General features: G+C 43.3%; 2 protein-coding genes across 2 annotated transcripts; both read right to left on the reverse strand.

Moving 5' to 3' along the window:
- Positions 1 to 543: 543 nt before the first annotated feature.
- On the reverse strand, positions 544 to 8,007 carry LOC308296398 (NLR family CARD domain-containing protein 3-like). Its single transcript, XM_080739671.1, has 7 exons — positions 7,881 to 8,007; positions 6,404 to 6,635; positions 4,132 to 5,932; positions 3,870 to 4,040; positions 3,495 to 3,668; positions 2,812 to 2,858; positions 544 to 1,933 (listed from the first exon to the last, which is right to left on the reverse strand). Exons 2-7 carry the CDS (start codon positions 6,594 to 6,596, stop codon positions 1,392 to 1,394), a joined length of 2,928 nt encoding a protein of 975 aa, XP_080595797.1. The 5' UTR covers positions 6,597 to 6,635; positions 7,881 to 8,007; the 3' UTR covers positions 544 to 1,391.
- A 450-nt stretch (positions 8,008 to 8,457) lies between these two features.
- On the reverse strand, positions 8,458 to 14,493 carry LOC308295396 (uncharacterized protein; the record flags this gene model as incomplete). Its single annotated transcript, XM_080738451.1, has 6 exons — positions 14,353 to 14,493; positions 12,746 to 12,859; positions 11,359 to 11,472; positions 10,032 to 10,145; positions 9,160 to 9,273; positions 8,458 to 8,602 (listed from the first exon to the last, which is right to left on the reverse strand). The coding sequence occupies exons 1-6, from the start codon at positions 14,358 to 14,360 to the stop codon at positions 8,458 to 8,460; spliced, it is 609 nt and encodes a 202-aa protein (XP_080594577.1). The 5' UTR covers positions 14,361 to 14,493.
- Between the last annotated feature and the right edge of the window lie 871 nt (positions 14,494 to 15,364).

A 15,364-nucleotide genomic window follows, 5' to 3' on the forward strand; every position in this document is an offset into this window, starting at 1 on the left:
GGCCATCCCGGGGCCTTGTCGTATTTAGCGGGCGGACATACCACCGACGGCTAGATGTGCTCGCCTCCTCCTCAGCCGCACAAAGCAGGGCAAAATCCTCCTCCTCCTCCTCTGCCTCCTCTAACATTTCCTCCTCGTCTTCCCCCTCCTCCATAACCTCCACAATACGTGCCACCGCTTCCAACTTCCAACGTGCCAACCCTCCGAACAGGAGCGAAGTATGAACATCCGACGCTTTTTTTTCCGGAAAAGATACAAAATAAAAAAGTTTATTTTTCAACCGAAAAGTTCGGTTCTGTCGAAGTATGGAGAGGCCTTTAGCCATTAATTAAAGGTATCAAAACAATAGTGGCTCAAGCCTTTCAGAATTGGCAACTAATAAGTGTAATAATAATAATCTACTTCTTACACCACAGTAAAAAGCTGTTACCAAATGAAGACAATAAAGACAAAGCAACAATTTATAGAAAAATAGTACTTTTTTTTAATTAAACCTTTTCTTTTTTATATATATATATTTTTTTTCTATTTTTTTTTCTGGATTGCTTGAGCACATTACTCCAAACAGAAGTGCCTTTTACAACAGGGGTTCTCAAAGTGGGGCCCGGGACCTCCAGGGGTCCTTGAGTTGGTTGCAGAGGGTCCCCAGCAAAACTGGGGTTGTGAACCAAATGGACCCTTACAGGTCTGTAACTCTGAGAGTGTACACATGGAACCAAATGGACCCTTACATGTCTGTAACTCTGACAGCTCATCCGCACTGCCCACGATGCGACGCGAGCGACGCGATCTGAGCGATGAAATCTCATTAAAATACATTTGTTTCAATGAGGACGTCCTGACCTACCGCGAGCTACACCGCGTTGTGCCACGACGTCGTCCACCCCTCCTGTTTTCGCTCGCGGAGCCTCTATTTGAGCGAGGTTTCGCGGCGACGTCCATAGAGGTAAATGGCCATGTCCCACCCCCAAACACTTTATATTTGATTGGTTCAGGCTACATCGCAAAGCATTGGTCGACGCTCCATATGCGGTCATTTCGCGGGACATCGCGTTGAGTGTGTACACATTGAACCAAATGGACCCTTACAGGTCTAACTCTGAGAGTGTACAAATGGAACCAAATGGACCCTTACAGGTCTGTAACTGTACACATGGAACCAAATGTACCCTTACAGATCTGTAACTCTGGGCGTCCGATGGCCCAATGGGGTTCGTTGAAAAAGGTTTGAGAACCACAGTTTTACAAAACAGTTAAGACATTGTCCTAAAACTAAACTTTTCATTTACAAAAATGCACTGAGGTGTTCAAAACAATATGCATGGAGAATATCCACAACCTGCTACTACTGTACATTATACATTATCATACAAGCTCCTCCTCCTCCTCTATCAGACACACAGAGACACTGAAGAGGAGGGGGAGCCTCCATATAACCTCCAGAACCTGAACCCAGCATAGAGAGGTTCAGTGAACGAGGACTGGAAGGTGTACAGGTGTGTCAGTGTGTCAGAGGACACTGCGTAGAAGGACACAGTGCCAGCAGGACAGTCTACATACACTGCTACTCTGTTGGAGGAGAGAGGGACAGGGAGGACAGTGTCCTTCTTATTGTGACGCACAGTGTACCTGTTCTCATCACCATCACACCTCAGACTCCATGACTTGTCGTTGTATCCAAACCCACTGTCACCACCCTGTCTGTTGATTCCACGGTATGTCACTGCTATAGAGACGTCTACATTCCACTCTACCTCCCAGTAACGGCGTCCAGTCAGACTCTCTCTACACATCACCTGACTGCAGGTCTCAAATCTGTCTGGATGACGAGGATACTTCTGATTCTCTCCCACCAGTGTCACCTTCTTGTTGTTCTCAGACAGAGAGAGGTCTCTGTATGCTGTGTTTGGATCCAGTGTGAGTTCACACACATCTGATGGGAAGAACAACATACAATACAGCACCATACAGCAAAGGTATTCATAATCCTCAAAAACTGTGAACACATAGTGATCTAGGGTTAGGGTTATCATTTATTAAGTTAGATTATATCTTCATCTAACTGACTTCACAGGCATATTTATTGATTAATATCCTAACTATGAACTATATTTGATCCTAACAAGAGTAATATGAAGTTGGGCTGCTGTGTTAATTGAACGTAGACATGCAGTATGCATTTATATTCACTGAGTTAAATGAATGTAGATATACAGTATGCATTTATATTCACTGTGTCTTGTACTGAATTAGCCTACAAATTATGGCTATTACTTGCGCCAGCAGAGCGCGCAAGTACTGCGTCCGCTGCATATGTATATCAGTGTCTTTCTTTGTTTAAGCCTGTGGCCCAATGAGGGACCAGCATTCCTGGTGATGCCAGTGGTAAGCGCACCTCATTGGGCGCTCTGCTGGTCCACAAGTACTTGTGCACAAGGCTCGAAAGTTTCTATCTAGCTGCTCATCTAAATCAGTGGTTCTATTTTTCATGTCAAGGATCCCCAAATTTATAATATTATATATATATTTGGCCACAGACTGAGGAGCTTTGTGTTAAGAAATGTAAAACTATTCCTTTTCTTGTTTCTTTTTCTTTAGTAGATGTACAAGCTCCTAGCACAGCACACAATGACGTCCTGTGAGCATGTACATCTGCTATATTTGAATAGCCAACGTATACTCTATGGATAAAAACTATTGTGATGCTGTATTAACGCATCCGGACCCGGACCCCACTTTGAGAACCAATGATCTAAATAGATGGATGTGTTGCTGCTTTGATTGAATGAATAAACCAGAATAGACACTTACACTTCTTCATTCCTGGTGTCAGCCTACTCTCTCCACCATGGTCCGCACTGGAGTTGGAGGAGAGACAAAGTCAGGTCTGGATATTCTCTATGATATAAACAATGATTGACAGCATACTCTAAACCTAGCAGATCATTTTGACATCAAGGCTGTGGGTGGAAGCTCGGTATCAGTCTACTGTTCAGTGTACTGATATCATGTGTGTGTGCGTGCGTATGTACACACACACACGCACACACACGCACACACACGCGCACACACACACACACACACACACACACACACACACACACACACACACACATGCACTCGTGTGCACGCACGCATGCGCACGCACGCACGTACGCACACACTTCATCCTATAGATGAACGTTGTAGAAGGCTCACCTCATAAAACCAAAATGATTAGGCCAATTGAAAGACATCAGACAAAACACTACTACATTCTGATTAGATGGTCTGCTCATAGTGTTCATTGCAGATACAGAGCTCTAGCTGGGTCTATCTTTTCAGACATACAGTAGGGTATTGACCACTTACATTCATTTTCAATGAGACACACAGCATCCCGCTGCCAGAGTTGAATTGCCCACTTATTTCTATGTGATGCCTTGTGTTTACACAATGGTCTGGGTAGACAGTAAACACTATGAACATTCACACACAGACAAAGTCTCTCATACCTAAGAGTGTCCAGTCTATAGTGTGGATCCTTCACAACAGCTGAGAGCATTGCTTCTCCTGATTTTCCTGGATGATTGTAGCCCAAGTTCAACTTTCTCAAATGGGAAGGGTTGGAGCGCAGGGCTGAGGTCAGCGAAGAACAGCCTTTCTCTGTGACCAGACATCCGGACAAACTGCACACGCACGCACACACGCGCGCGCACACACACACACACACACACACACACACACACACACACACACACACACACACACACACACACACATACACACACACACACACACACACGCACAGTATGAGAAGTCTCACAATGTTACATTTTCTTTCCTTTAATTAATTAGACAAAGTTCAACACGTTTTCAGGCATACTAACTCGAGAGTCTCCAGCATGCAGTGTGGACTCCCCAGTCCGACAGCCAGAAGGTTTACACCAGAATCCAGAAGGTCATTGGTACTCAAGTCCACTTCTCTTAGACTAGAGCTGGAGCTGAGAGCTGTTGACAACTCCTGACAGCAATTCTCTGACAGGTTACAACCACTCAGCCTGAAGACACAGTAAAGATTTGTTTATTTGATTTTCTGTTAAATAAAGATTATATAATATATGAAATATATCCATTCATCAATGAACCTACAGAGCTTTATTGGAGGCTTTGAGTACAGGCAGCAGCCATAGCAGAGCCTCCTCTGAAGCAGAGTATTTCTTCAGGTCAAACACGTCCAGCTCCTTTTCTGAAGACAGCAAAATGAAGACCAGAGCTGACCACTGAGCAGGAGAGAGCTTGTCTGTGGAGAGACTTCCCGATGTCAGGTACTGTTGGATGTTCTCCTCTAGAGAACGATCATTCAGCTCTTTCAGACAGTGGAACAGATTGATGCTTCTCTCTGGAGATGGATTCTCACTGATCTTCTTCTTGATGTATTTGACTGTTTTATGATTGGTTTGGAAGCCTTTTCCTGTCTGTGACAGCAGTCTTTGTAGGAGTGCCTGATTGGTGTCCAAAGAAAGGCCCAGCAGAAACCGAAGGAACAAGTCAAGGTGTCCATTTGGACTCTGTAAGGCCTTGTCTACAGCACTTTGGTAGAGGTGATTTAACGTAGGTTTGTCTCTAAATAACTTGGGCCAGTTGGAGGTTGCTTGTGGTCCTGACAGCAGGTTCACACCATCGTTGACGAAAGAGACAAAGACATAGAGAGCAGCGAGAAACTCCTGAACACTAAGATGGACAAAGCAGAACACTGTGTCCTTGTACATCCCAAACTCCTCTTTAAAGGTCTGTGTAAACATTCCAGAGTACACAGAGGCATCTCTGATATCAATGCCACACTCTCTCAGGTCTGCTTCATAGAAGATCAGGTTGCCTTTCTCTAGCTGTTCAAACGCCAGTTTTCCCAAAGACAGAATGACCGTGGAATTTTCTGGAGTTTTGTCAGAATGTCTCTGAGCTCCATCATGATATTTCACATTCTTCTGTTTGGACTGAACCAACATGAAGTGGAGGTACATCTCAGTCAGATACTTTGGCAGCATTCCTTTCACATCTGTTCTCAACATGTCCTCCAGAACTAAGGCAGTGATCCAACAGAAGATTGGGATGTGACACATGATGTGGAGACTTTTGGATTTCTTGATGTGTGAGACGATTGGGCGGGCCTGCTCCTCATCCCCGAATGCCTTGATGAAGTATTGTTCTTTCTGTGGATCGCTGAATCCTCTCACCTCTGTCACCCTATCAACATAATCAGTTGGGATCAGATCGGCTGCTGCAGGCCGTGTAGTTATCCAGATGCGAGCAGAGGGAAGCAGGTTACCCTTGATGAGATTTGTTAGTAGCACATCCATCAAGATTGGCTTTGTGACATCTGTTACAATCTCATTGCTCTGGAAGTCTAGAGGAAGCCTCAATTCATCTAATCCATCAAGGATGAACACAACTTGGAACTCTTTCAAGCTGTTGAGTGGTTTCATGATTCCACCAAAGAAATGATGAAGAAGTCCCACCAAGCTGTACTTCTTCTCCTTCATCAGATTCAGCTCTCTGAAAGTGAGGGGAAACATGAAGTGGATATTCTGGTTGGCTTTGTCTTCTGCCCAGTCCAGAGCATTCTTCTGAGTTAAGACTGTTTTACCAATGCCGGCCACTCCCTTTGTCATCACTGTTCTGATTGGTTCATTTTGTCCAGGTAATGGTTTAAAAATATCTTCAAATCTGATTGGTGTCTCTGGTCTGGCTGGTTTCTTGGATGCTATTTCAATCTGTCTGATTTCATGTTCTATATTGACCTCTCCACTGCCTCCCTCTGTGATGTAGAGCTCTGTGAAGATCTGATTGAGAAGCGTTGGGCTTCCCTCTTTAGCAATCCACTCAGACACATTCTTACACTTCTTCTTCAGATTAGACTTGAGTTGTCGTTGACTGACTGGAGCAAGAACCTCTAAATGACCAAAGAAGGGAAGACACCAGTGAGTATATATGTTTACATAAAAGTGCCAGATGTTGCTTTTAGCACAGTATTGTGGACCTTATCATGCTTGCATTTGGCTGCTTATATCTGTATGACTATAGTGACAATTAAATCATCTTGACTATTTGTGTGTCTACATTTCTTTTCATTTTTTTTTCAACACTTCTTATAGTTATCCTTGCTGTATGCATGTGTCTTAATGTAATTGGTCCTTTATAAGTATTATTTGGATATTAAATAAAGTAACACGTTACAAGTTATAGTTTTAACAGTTTATTGCATGAATTGTTTCTATAAGAATAATAGAGATCTGCTTGCAGATAAGTTTACATTGAGTTGTTCAAATGTATGATTTAGTCTTAATCATACATGTTGACTAATGTATAGTTACTTTCTTACTGATCTCCATCATGTTAAAGGTGTGAAGAAAGTCTTTCTTACTGATGGTCAGGATGTCAGCCAGCGCCTCCTGCTTCAGACTCCTCAGGAGGTGCAGTGTGATCTTCAGAGCTCCCTCTGTGATGCTGCTCCTCTCCTCCTCACCCTCACCATCCACCTCCTCCTCCCCCTCCTCCCTCTGACTCTCTAAGCATTCTGGGTAACCTGTTGTCAGAAGCCGCTGGAACCTCTTCATCTGTTTCTTCACGATTTTTACGAGATTCTCTTCAAGCAGCTGAAACACATAATAATATCAGTAAGATGCCTGAGGGCGAAAAGCAACCTCGCGCAGAACGGAATTCATTTGCAAGTGTGATTGGAGTTGCGGTTGGTTGTTTAAGTTGGACAAAATATTTTCCCAACTATGGATATGACTGACGTCTGGCATCATAGATGTCTTTATATGTTATAGAACACATGAGACTCACACAATATGTCCATATATGGGCATTCCAAGCTATGGGCTTAATATTGATGACATCAGGGATCTCCATATATGGGCATACAAGGGACAAGGACGGAATGTGATGTCACAATGTGATGTCACAATAAGGTGATAGGTAAGCTTATAGACATTGAGGCGTTACGGACAAGACACGGACAAGATACGGACACGATGTGACGGTTTTCACTGCCACCTACGGTCGCAATAATAACATTTAAATTCAACAATATTGAATGTATTGATTGATTGGGGCAGAACAAGGACCAGATAGGGGGATTATATCTCCATGCTGGCCAAGGCCTCAGGATCCCCCAGTGTCATGGAAGAAAAGTCTTGGAAATGTATAATGTCTCCCATAAGCTGATGAAGGTGCCGTGTCATCAAACAATAAATACCACACCTCAAACAGACTGCATGCCAAGAGCAGAGTGCCAATGGCAGAACGTCAAAGAAAGCTACAAGAGATGTAATGTCAGGCATATTACAGCCTTTATGGACAAATGGTTGGGCTGCGATAAAATGCTTTGGTGGACACATGGCCTATAGGTCAGGGGTTTTCAACGTTTTCAGGCCAAGGACTCCTTAGTTGAGAGAGAGATGAAGCAGGGACCCCCACAACCTTCTCATACAGTAGATTCCATATAGTTTCATTGTTTTACAGCACAATCATCAATGTATTTTGAATTCATGTCAATTTGTGTTTTCAGATATCTAACCACTTGAACTGTCAATACTTAATAAACTTGACCTTTCACTCCATCTGCTCTTTTCCCCCTCTACACCAAACCACTTTGCCGAAAATAGCTGATCTACAAGCTCTGTGAGGTTGTAGATCTGCTAAGTTCTCAGAATATGGGCACTAGGGTTCAAGTTTCTATCTCACAAAGATTTGGAGGACCCCTGTAGTAACTCTGAGGACCCCCTAGGGGTCCCAGACCCCCTGTTGAAGACCCTTGGCCTAGGTGTCTATATTGTGATCAACTCCTTGTTTATTCATATATAAAAGTAAAGGTGTAAAGGTGTACATTGACATACCTTAAATATGGAGTCCAGCTCAGTTTGATCTTCCTGAGCTGACTGACCAGTGGAACCCTGAGATATCTGCTGCTGGTCTCTGTGGAGGACGCACGCACGCGCGCACACGCGTGCGCGCGCGCGCGCACACACACACACACACACACACACACACACACACACACACACACACACACACACACACACACACACACACACACACAGTCACACACACATTCTAATCATTGTGGTATCCTTGTAATTTGTTAACCTTAAAAACATAGTGATAGACATTAGACACATAATGTATTCTGTGTTTGGTGGAGATGATGATGCAAAGTAATTTATGGCGGAAAGGGAAATGGCTGCCATCGCCACAGCCATAGCTCTATTGTTTTGTATGTTCCGGGCCTCAAACTGTACACAATATTTACCAAGTTTTTTATTTTATGACAAAGTGAATGATCCTTAGATTTGGCACTTATCCTGTTTACCACACACAGACCCTCTTATAGACGACTATTCTCCTGCAGAGTCACAGTGTAAAAGAAATGTCAAGAATAGTCGGCCCAATAATTTCAGGACTTCCTACCTTTGATCAGCGGAGTTTCATAAATCTGTTTTCTGACCTCTGATCAGTAGAGTGGTGTCCATCCTTGAAGGTGTAAGGATGACCCATAGACTGGTCACTCTTCATGGAGACACAGCTGGGAACAGGAGACTCTTCTCTCTGCTGATCAACCCTATCAGGAAGACAAGGAATCGTTCAATGTTTAGAATGGTCACTGGAGGACCTGAAATAAAAAGGTCTTGACCCTCCTGATTAATATAATTTATCTTGACCTATCCAGAGTGAGGGTCATGAATGGGACTTTTTTGCAGGTCTTTCAGTCCGAGTCTATTAAAAAGGCAACTGGGTTAAGGCAACGGAAGCTTGTGATTGGCTGCACGAAGGTGCCGAAAGTTGGGGGGACGGAGATACACCTAAACCTAACCTTAACCCTAACCCTAACCTCAGTAAAACTAACGCTGGTGAATGCTAACCTGGTGAAATGCTAGCCTGACGACGCTGCTGAATGCTAACCTGGTGAAATGCTAACCTTCCGACGCTGGTGAATGTTAACCTGGTCGGACCAACGGGAGGTTGTCTCCACCTTAACCAAGGCGCTTTTTTGATACACTCTGACTGAAAGACCTGCAAAAAGGGACTCCTAAAATAAACATGCAATGGACAACCTCAGATTCATAAACAACAGGCTCATATAAGATGCTGCACTAACTGTAGGTGTTACATTCTGACCTCTGATCAGTAGAGTGGTGTCCATCTTTGAAGGTATAAGGATGACCCATAGACTGGTCACTCTTCATGGAGACACAGCTGGGAACAGGAGACTCTGCTCTCTGCTGGTCAACCCTGGCAAAATGACAACCAACATGACATTTATTATTTTAAGGCAGATGAGCAGCATCATCAAACTTTATGATTATATGAGCTGTTTAAAAATGTTCCGTATCAAAGTCTAACAACATCAGGTGGATTTCAGGCCAAAGCAACATGACAACAGAGACAGTAGAGGTCAGGTGGTTTTTACTGGTTGTAAATTTAGTTTAGTTGGAGAGGAAGTGGTTCAGACTGAACACCCACATCACCAGAGACATTATTTTACAGGGGAGAGGGTTTGGTGTCCCAAAAATGGCGTGCATTTACGTATAACTCCAAAAGGCTAGCCCGATTACACATCTCCATTCAGAAACATTGCCATTCAGGAGATTGACTTTCATTATTCTAAATGGAGGTGTCACCTAAACCTAACCTAAACCCTAACCCTAACCTCAGTGGGGGTATTTCTGAATGGGGATGTTTCTAAGTGGGGGTGTTTCTGAATGGAGGTCTGAAGAGGGCTAGCCCACCTGATAAACATGCTAATGGACACACAGTAGGTTATTTTGTGTTAGCCCTTGTTTCAAGAGTTCAAATCATATTTGTATTGTAACCATAACCATGTCTCCATTAAGCTTTATTATATTTAGTGGTGGCCACTATAATGAACACCGACTTAATTCTGATTTGAACATGAATGAATGTGTTCTAGATGTGTCTTCAACCTCTATGCTCATTTAAGATGCTGCACTAAGTGTAGGAAAGACATAGTGATAGTGTTACATTCTGACCTCTGATCAGTAGAGTGGTGTCCATCCTTGAAGGTAAAAGGATGACCCATAGACTGGTCACTCTTCATGGAGACACAGCTGGGAACAGGAGACTCTGCTCTCTGCTGATCAACCCTATCATGAGGACAAGGAACCGTTCAATGTTTAGAATGGTCACTGGAGGATCTGAAATAAAAAGGTCTTGACCCTCCTGATGAATATCATTTATCTTGACCTATCCAGAGTGAGGGTCATGAATGGGACTTTTTTGCTGGTCTTTCAGTCCGAGTGTATCAAAAAGGCAACTGGGTTAAGGCAACGGAAGCTTGTGATTGGTTGCACGGAGGTGCCGAAAGTCGGGGGGACGGAGATACACCTAAACCTAACCTTAACCCTAACCCTAACCTCAGTAAAACTAACGCTGGTGAATGCTAACTTGGTGAAATGCTAGCCTGCCGACGCTGGTGAATGCTAACCTGTTGAAATGCTAACCTGCCAACGCTGGTGAATGTTAACCCTTTCCAAGCCACGGGGAGCCCCTTAATGTTAAAACCGTACTATATCGAACTTCCTAGGGGGGGAGGGGCAGCCAATCGTCTTTTCCCGTACTTTCCCGTATTTACCAAAATAAATGATTTTCATCCGAAAATCAGCGATCGTCTAACCTTCCCTAGTCACCACTCGTGCATCGATAGCTCATGGCTGGGCTGAGATGAAGCAGAAGTGATGTCATTGGCCTTTCCTTTTCCAAGGCACATTATCCCATTCGGTTACTGTCTGTACCCTGGTGCTTGTACAGCAGCCATGCTAGGGGCTATGCTAGCGAAAATTTTCAGTTCTGCTCTTGAGTCACACATGGATTAATTGCGGGGACATTTACGTGAACGGATCGCGCACGCGAAACGCACGGGGAGATCGATGATCGGCCAAAACACCCATTCTATCCCAACGGAGATCGAGAAAATCACGGTGAGTTACTGACCTGGGGGGGGGAAAAAAAGAAAAAACAACGGCGCTGTTCAAGATGGAGGGGCTGCGGGCTCATGTTTATAAACATAATATTATGTCTCGATCACAATACAATAATAGTAATTTCACGGCTAATCTACCAACCCCCATTCTATTTCGGCTTAGAAAGTGTTAACCTGGTGAATGTTAACCTGGTGTCGGACCAACGGGAGGTTGTCTCCACGACTCCACCCTTAACCAAGGTGCTTTATTGATACACTCGGACTGAAAGACCTGCAAAAAAGGGACTCCTAAAATAAACATGCAATGGACAACCTCTGATTCATAAACAACAGGCTCACATAAGCTGCTGCACTAAAGGTAGGTGTTACATTCTGACCTCTGATCAGTAGAGTGGTGTCCATCTTTGAAGGTATAAGGATGACCCATAGACTGGTCACTCTTCATGGAGACACAGCTGGGAACAGGAGACTCTGCTCTCTGCTGGTCAACCCTGGCAACATGACAACCAACATTACATTTATTATTTTAAAGCAGATGAGCAGCATCATAAAACTTTATGATTATATGAGCTGTTTAAAAATGTTCCGTATCAAAGTCTAACAACATCAGGTGGATTTCAGGCCAAAGCAACATGACAACAGAGACAGTAGAGGTCAGGTGGTTTTTACTGGTTGTACATTTAGTTTAGTTGGAGAGGAAGTGGTTCAGACTGAACACCCACATCACCAGATACATTCTTTTACAGTCCAAACAGGGGAGAGGGTTTGGTGTCCCAAACATGGCGTGGATTTATAACTCCACAAGGCTAGCCCGATTACACATCTCCATTCAGAAACATTGCCATTCAGGAGATTGACTTCCATTATTCTATCTAAATGGAGGTGTCACCTAAACCCTAACCTCAGTGGGGGTATTTCTTTTTTTTTTTCTATAATTTTTATCCCACAATTTTGTAACCCATTTTTTCACCCAGTGCTAATTGCCTATGTAATCCTGGGCTCTGCTCTCCCTCTGCCGCGCCAAGGGAGACAACGGACTGACCTCATGCTTCCTTCTATGCATGAGGAGTCCAAGTTGCTTCTTTTCACCTGACAGTGGAGATTTCCCTGGTTTGGACATAGCGCGTGGAAGGAACACGTTATTCCAACCAGTTCCTTTCCCCTCCATCAGGCACCCCGGCTGGCCAGGGGGAGGCATTATTGAGACCAGGATTACATGCATGTTTTTGTGAGGGTATCAACCCTAGGGGACTAGGGGAGAACATGCAAACTCCACACAGAAAGGCCCTATCGCCAACCCCACCTAGGGTGTGGGCGCTGATGACGCGGAGGAGGAACACGCCACCAGCGCCCACAGCGTCCCCCGGCGGGAATCGAACCCAGGACCTTCTAGCTGTGAGGCGAAGCACTAACCACTGCGCCACCGTGCCTCCAGTGGGGGTATTTCTGAATGGGGATGTTTCTAAGTGGGGGTGTTTCTGAATGGAGGTCTGAAGAGGGCTAGCCCACCTGATAAACATGGACACACAGTATGTTATTTTGTGTTATCCCTTGTTTCAAGAGTTCAAATCATATTTGTATTGTAACCATAACCATGTCTCCATTAAGCTATATTTAATGGTGGCCACTGTAATTGGTGGCACACTGACTTAATTCTTAATTGAACATGAATGAATGTGTTCTAGATGTGTCTTCAACCTCTATGCTCATTTAAGATGCTGCACTAAGTGTAGGAAGGACATTGTGATAGTGTTACATTCTGACCTCTGATCAGTAGAGTGGTGTCCATCCTTGAAGGTAAAAGGATGACCCATAGACTGGTCACTCTTCATGGAGACACAGCTGGGAACAGGAGACTCTGCTCTCTGCTGATCAATCCTGGCAACATGACAACCAACATGAAACATTACATTAATGCATAGTCACAGTAGTTGCTACACTTCTATACAGTATATTAAATCACTTATATTTAAACGAAGACAGAGTATGTATCTTGTTAAATTAAGTGGAGTTCGTCACATTTTATAACATAGGTCAGTGATTCTCAACATTCGTATGTCGAACAGCCCAAATTGAAATGTAGCGCCCAAACTGGGACGAATCCAACTTCCACCCCATGTTAGAGCGTCTCAACTGTCTCCTTTCCCATTTAAGCAGAATAAGGAGCAGTACTGTCAACTGCCGCTGGGGGGAACATCTCTGAACGTGGAGCACTTAAACGCCAAGTTTAACTGTGTTCCATTTGTTGCAATAAATGGTTAAATGTTTACTTTGACATGAGTGTTCCTGACTAAACAGCATATTGTCATTGTCGGGTGGAAACCTTGTATCTCCAAGTTTCAAATGTGTCCGTTCTTTCGCAAAGTAAAGCCCCGCTTCATCGCACAAGGCTGTCGCACAAAAGTAGTGAAAACAGCAGATCTACAAGCACACAACACCTCGCACTGCGATGTAGATCGTCTGTTTTCACTAGTTCAAAATCATTTTTAAAATGATAAATGCAAAACGAACATACAAGGTTTTCACCCAACAACGACGATATCTAAGCTTGTTAGAATAAACTCTAAACTTAATTTAGAGATGTTTTAACAAATCTCTTATGGGGGTTCCTGGCACAAGGGGGTCTGCAGTCAAATACCCATCAATTTGGGGGTCCTTGAGAAAAAGGCATGAATTAATAGTTAACATTAATTATCTTAAAACAGATCTATTTTCGTTGTGCCAACATATACGGTCACAGGGCCAGACTCAGCCCTTCAACCATCTCGCCCTGAAGTCCTCAGAGAAAAACAAAATTACTCCCCAAAAAATCGACATCGTAATAGGTTAATGGTTTTGAGGGAAATTAATTTAACTTGACTCAAACTTATAGCAATGAATATGTACCATTTGAGTACAATGCTGCTATTATACCCCTGCTGTAGATTCAATCAATTACCGGTATTACAAAATAAAAGAATAATATTCAATAATTTAATCAAATAGAAATATTTATTTTTAAAGGCTAGTGAATATATATAGGCCTATATATCGTCGTTGTCGGTTGAAAACCGTTCGTTTTGCATTTATCATTTTAAAAATGATTTAAACTATTGAAAACAGCCGATCTACAGTACAAGCACACAACGCTTCGTGTGCTTGTATATCTGCTGTTTTCACTACTTTTGTGCGACGGCCTTGTACGATGAAGCAGGGCTTTTCTTTGCGAAAGAACGTATTTGAAACTTGGAGATACGAGGTTTCCACCCGACAACGACGATATATTTTTAAATGATGCATAATTACTGAATTCATTGACAAAGTAATAGGTAGAACAATATGGTAATAAAATAAAGAATGTTAATAAAATAAAGGATAGTTATTTCCAGTACCTGTCCATGCTGTCAATAATGAAGGTTTGCTTCTCTGTACTTAAACAAAGACTCTGTTACCCTGACGATGTGTGGAAGAAATGACCTGAGAGAGAAAGAGAGAGAGAGAGAGAGAGAGAGAGAGAGAGACAGACAGACAGACAGAGAGAGAAGTGTAATGTACTGTAAGTAGAGTTATGTTTACAGCTTTATGAATGTGTGATGTATTATCTGACTATGTTCAGAGTACAAGGTACAAGTGCACACACACGCACGCACGCACGCACGCACGCACACACACACACACACACACACACAGTCATCACTTTTCACCTAGACAGGCGAGAAGTGATCACCCATCCCCCCTTTTACTTACACCCAACCGTTTTCTCCTCTGTACTGTACGTGTGATGTTATTGAACGTTGTTGATGATATTGAATGTTTTTTGGCTACGCTCTCACCGTACCTTGGTTACAAGCTGATGAATTGCAGGTCTGTGCAAGTCGCCTTTTCTGTGCAAAGCAGAGCAACTGCATGGTTCCCAGTTCGATCCCGGGCTCCCCCAGAGTAGGGCTGTCACGATATGACATTTTACATGACGATTAATTGTCACTCAAATAATTGGCGATTAACGATTTAATTGTGTTAAGAAATTACTGACATACCGGTATTTGACAACTTACTACTTAAAAAATAACTTTGATAGTGGAAATAGCCGATCTACAAGCTCACAACGCGTCGCGATGCGACGCGTTGTGAGCTTGTAGATCTGCTATTTCCACAATTTTTGACCTTTTTTTAAATATATGAAAATCTTTCAACATGGAAACGATTATGACGATTATGAAAAATAATCACGATTATGTCAAAAAATCACGATTAGACGATTATGTAACAATTGTGACAGCCCTACCCCAGAGTTAGTGTCGAAGTAATCTCTCAAGACAGCCTCAGAGTCGCTACGACAGGACGAGTGGGCGTCGCCCTTGCTTTGATGATGTGGTTCCCAGATTGGTGTCGAAGAGTCCTTGA

The sequence above is a fragment of the Nannobrachium achirus genome, assembly GCF_963921795.1.
Source record: "Nannobrachium achirus genome assembly, chromosome: 12".
Taxonomy (NCBI): domain Eukaryota; kingdom Metazoa; phylum Chordata; class Actinopteri; order Myctophiformes; family Myctophidae; genus Nannobrachium; species Nannobrachium achirus.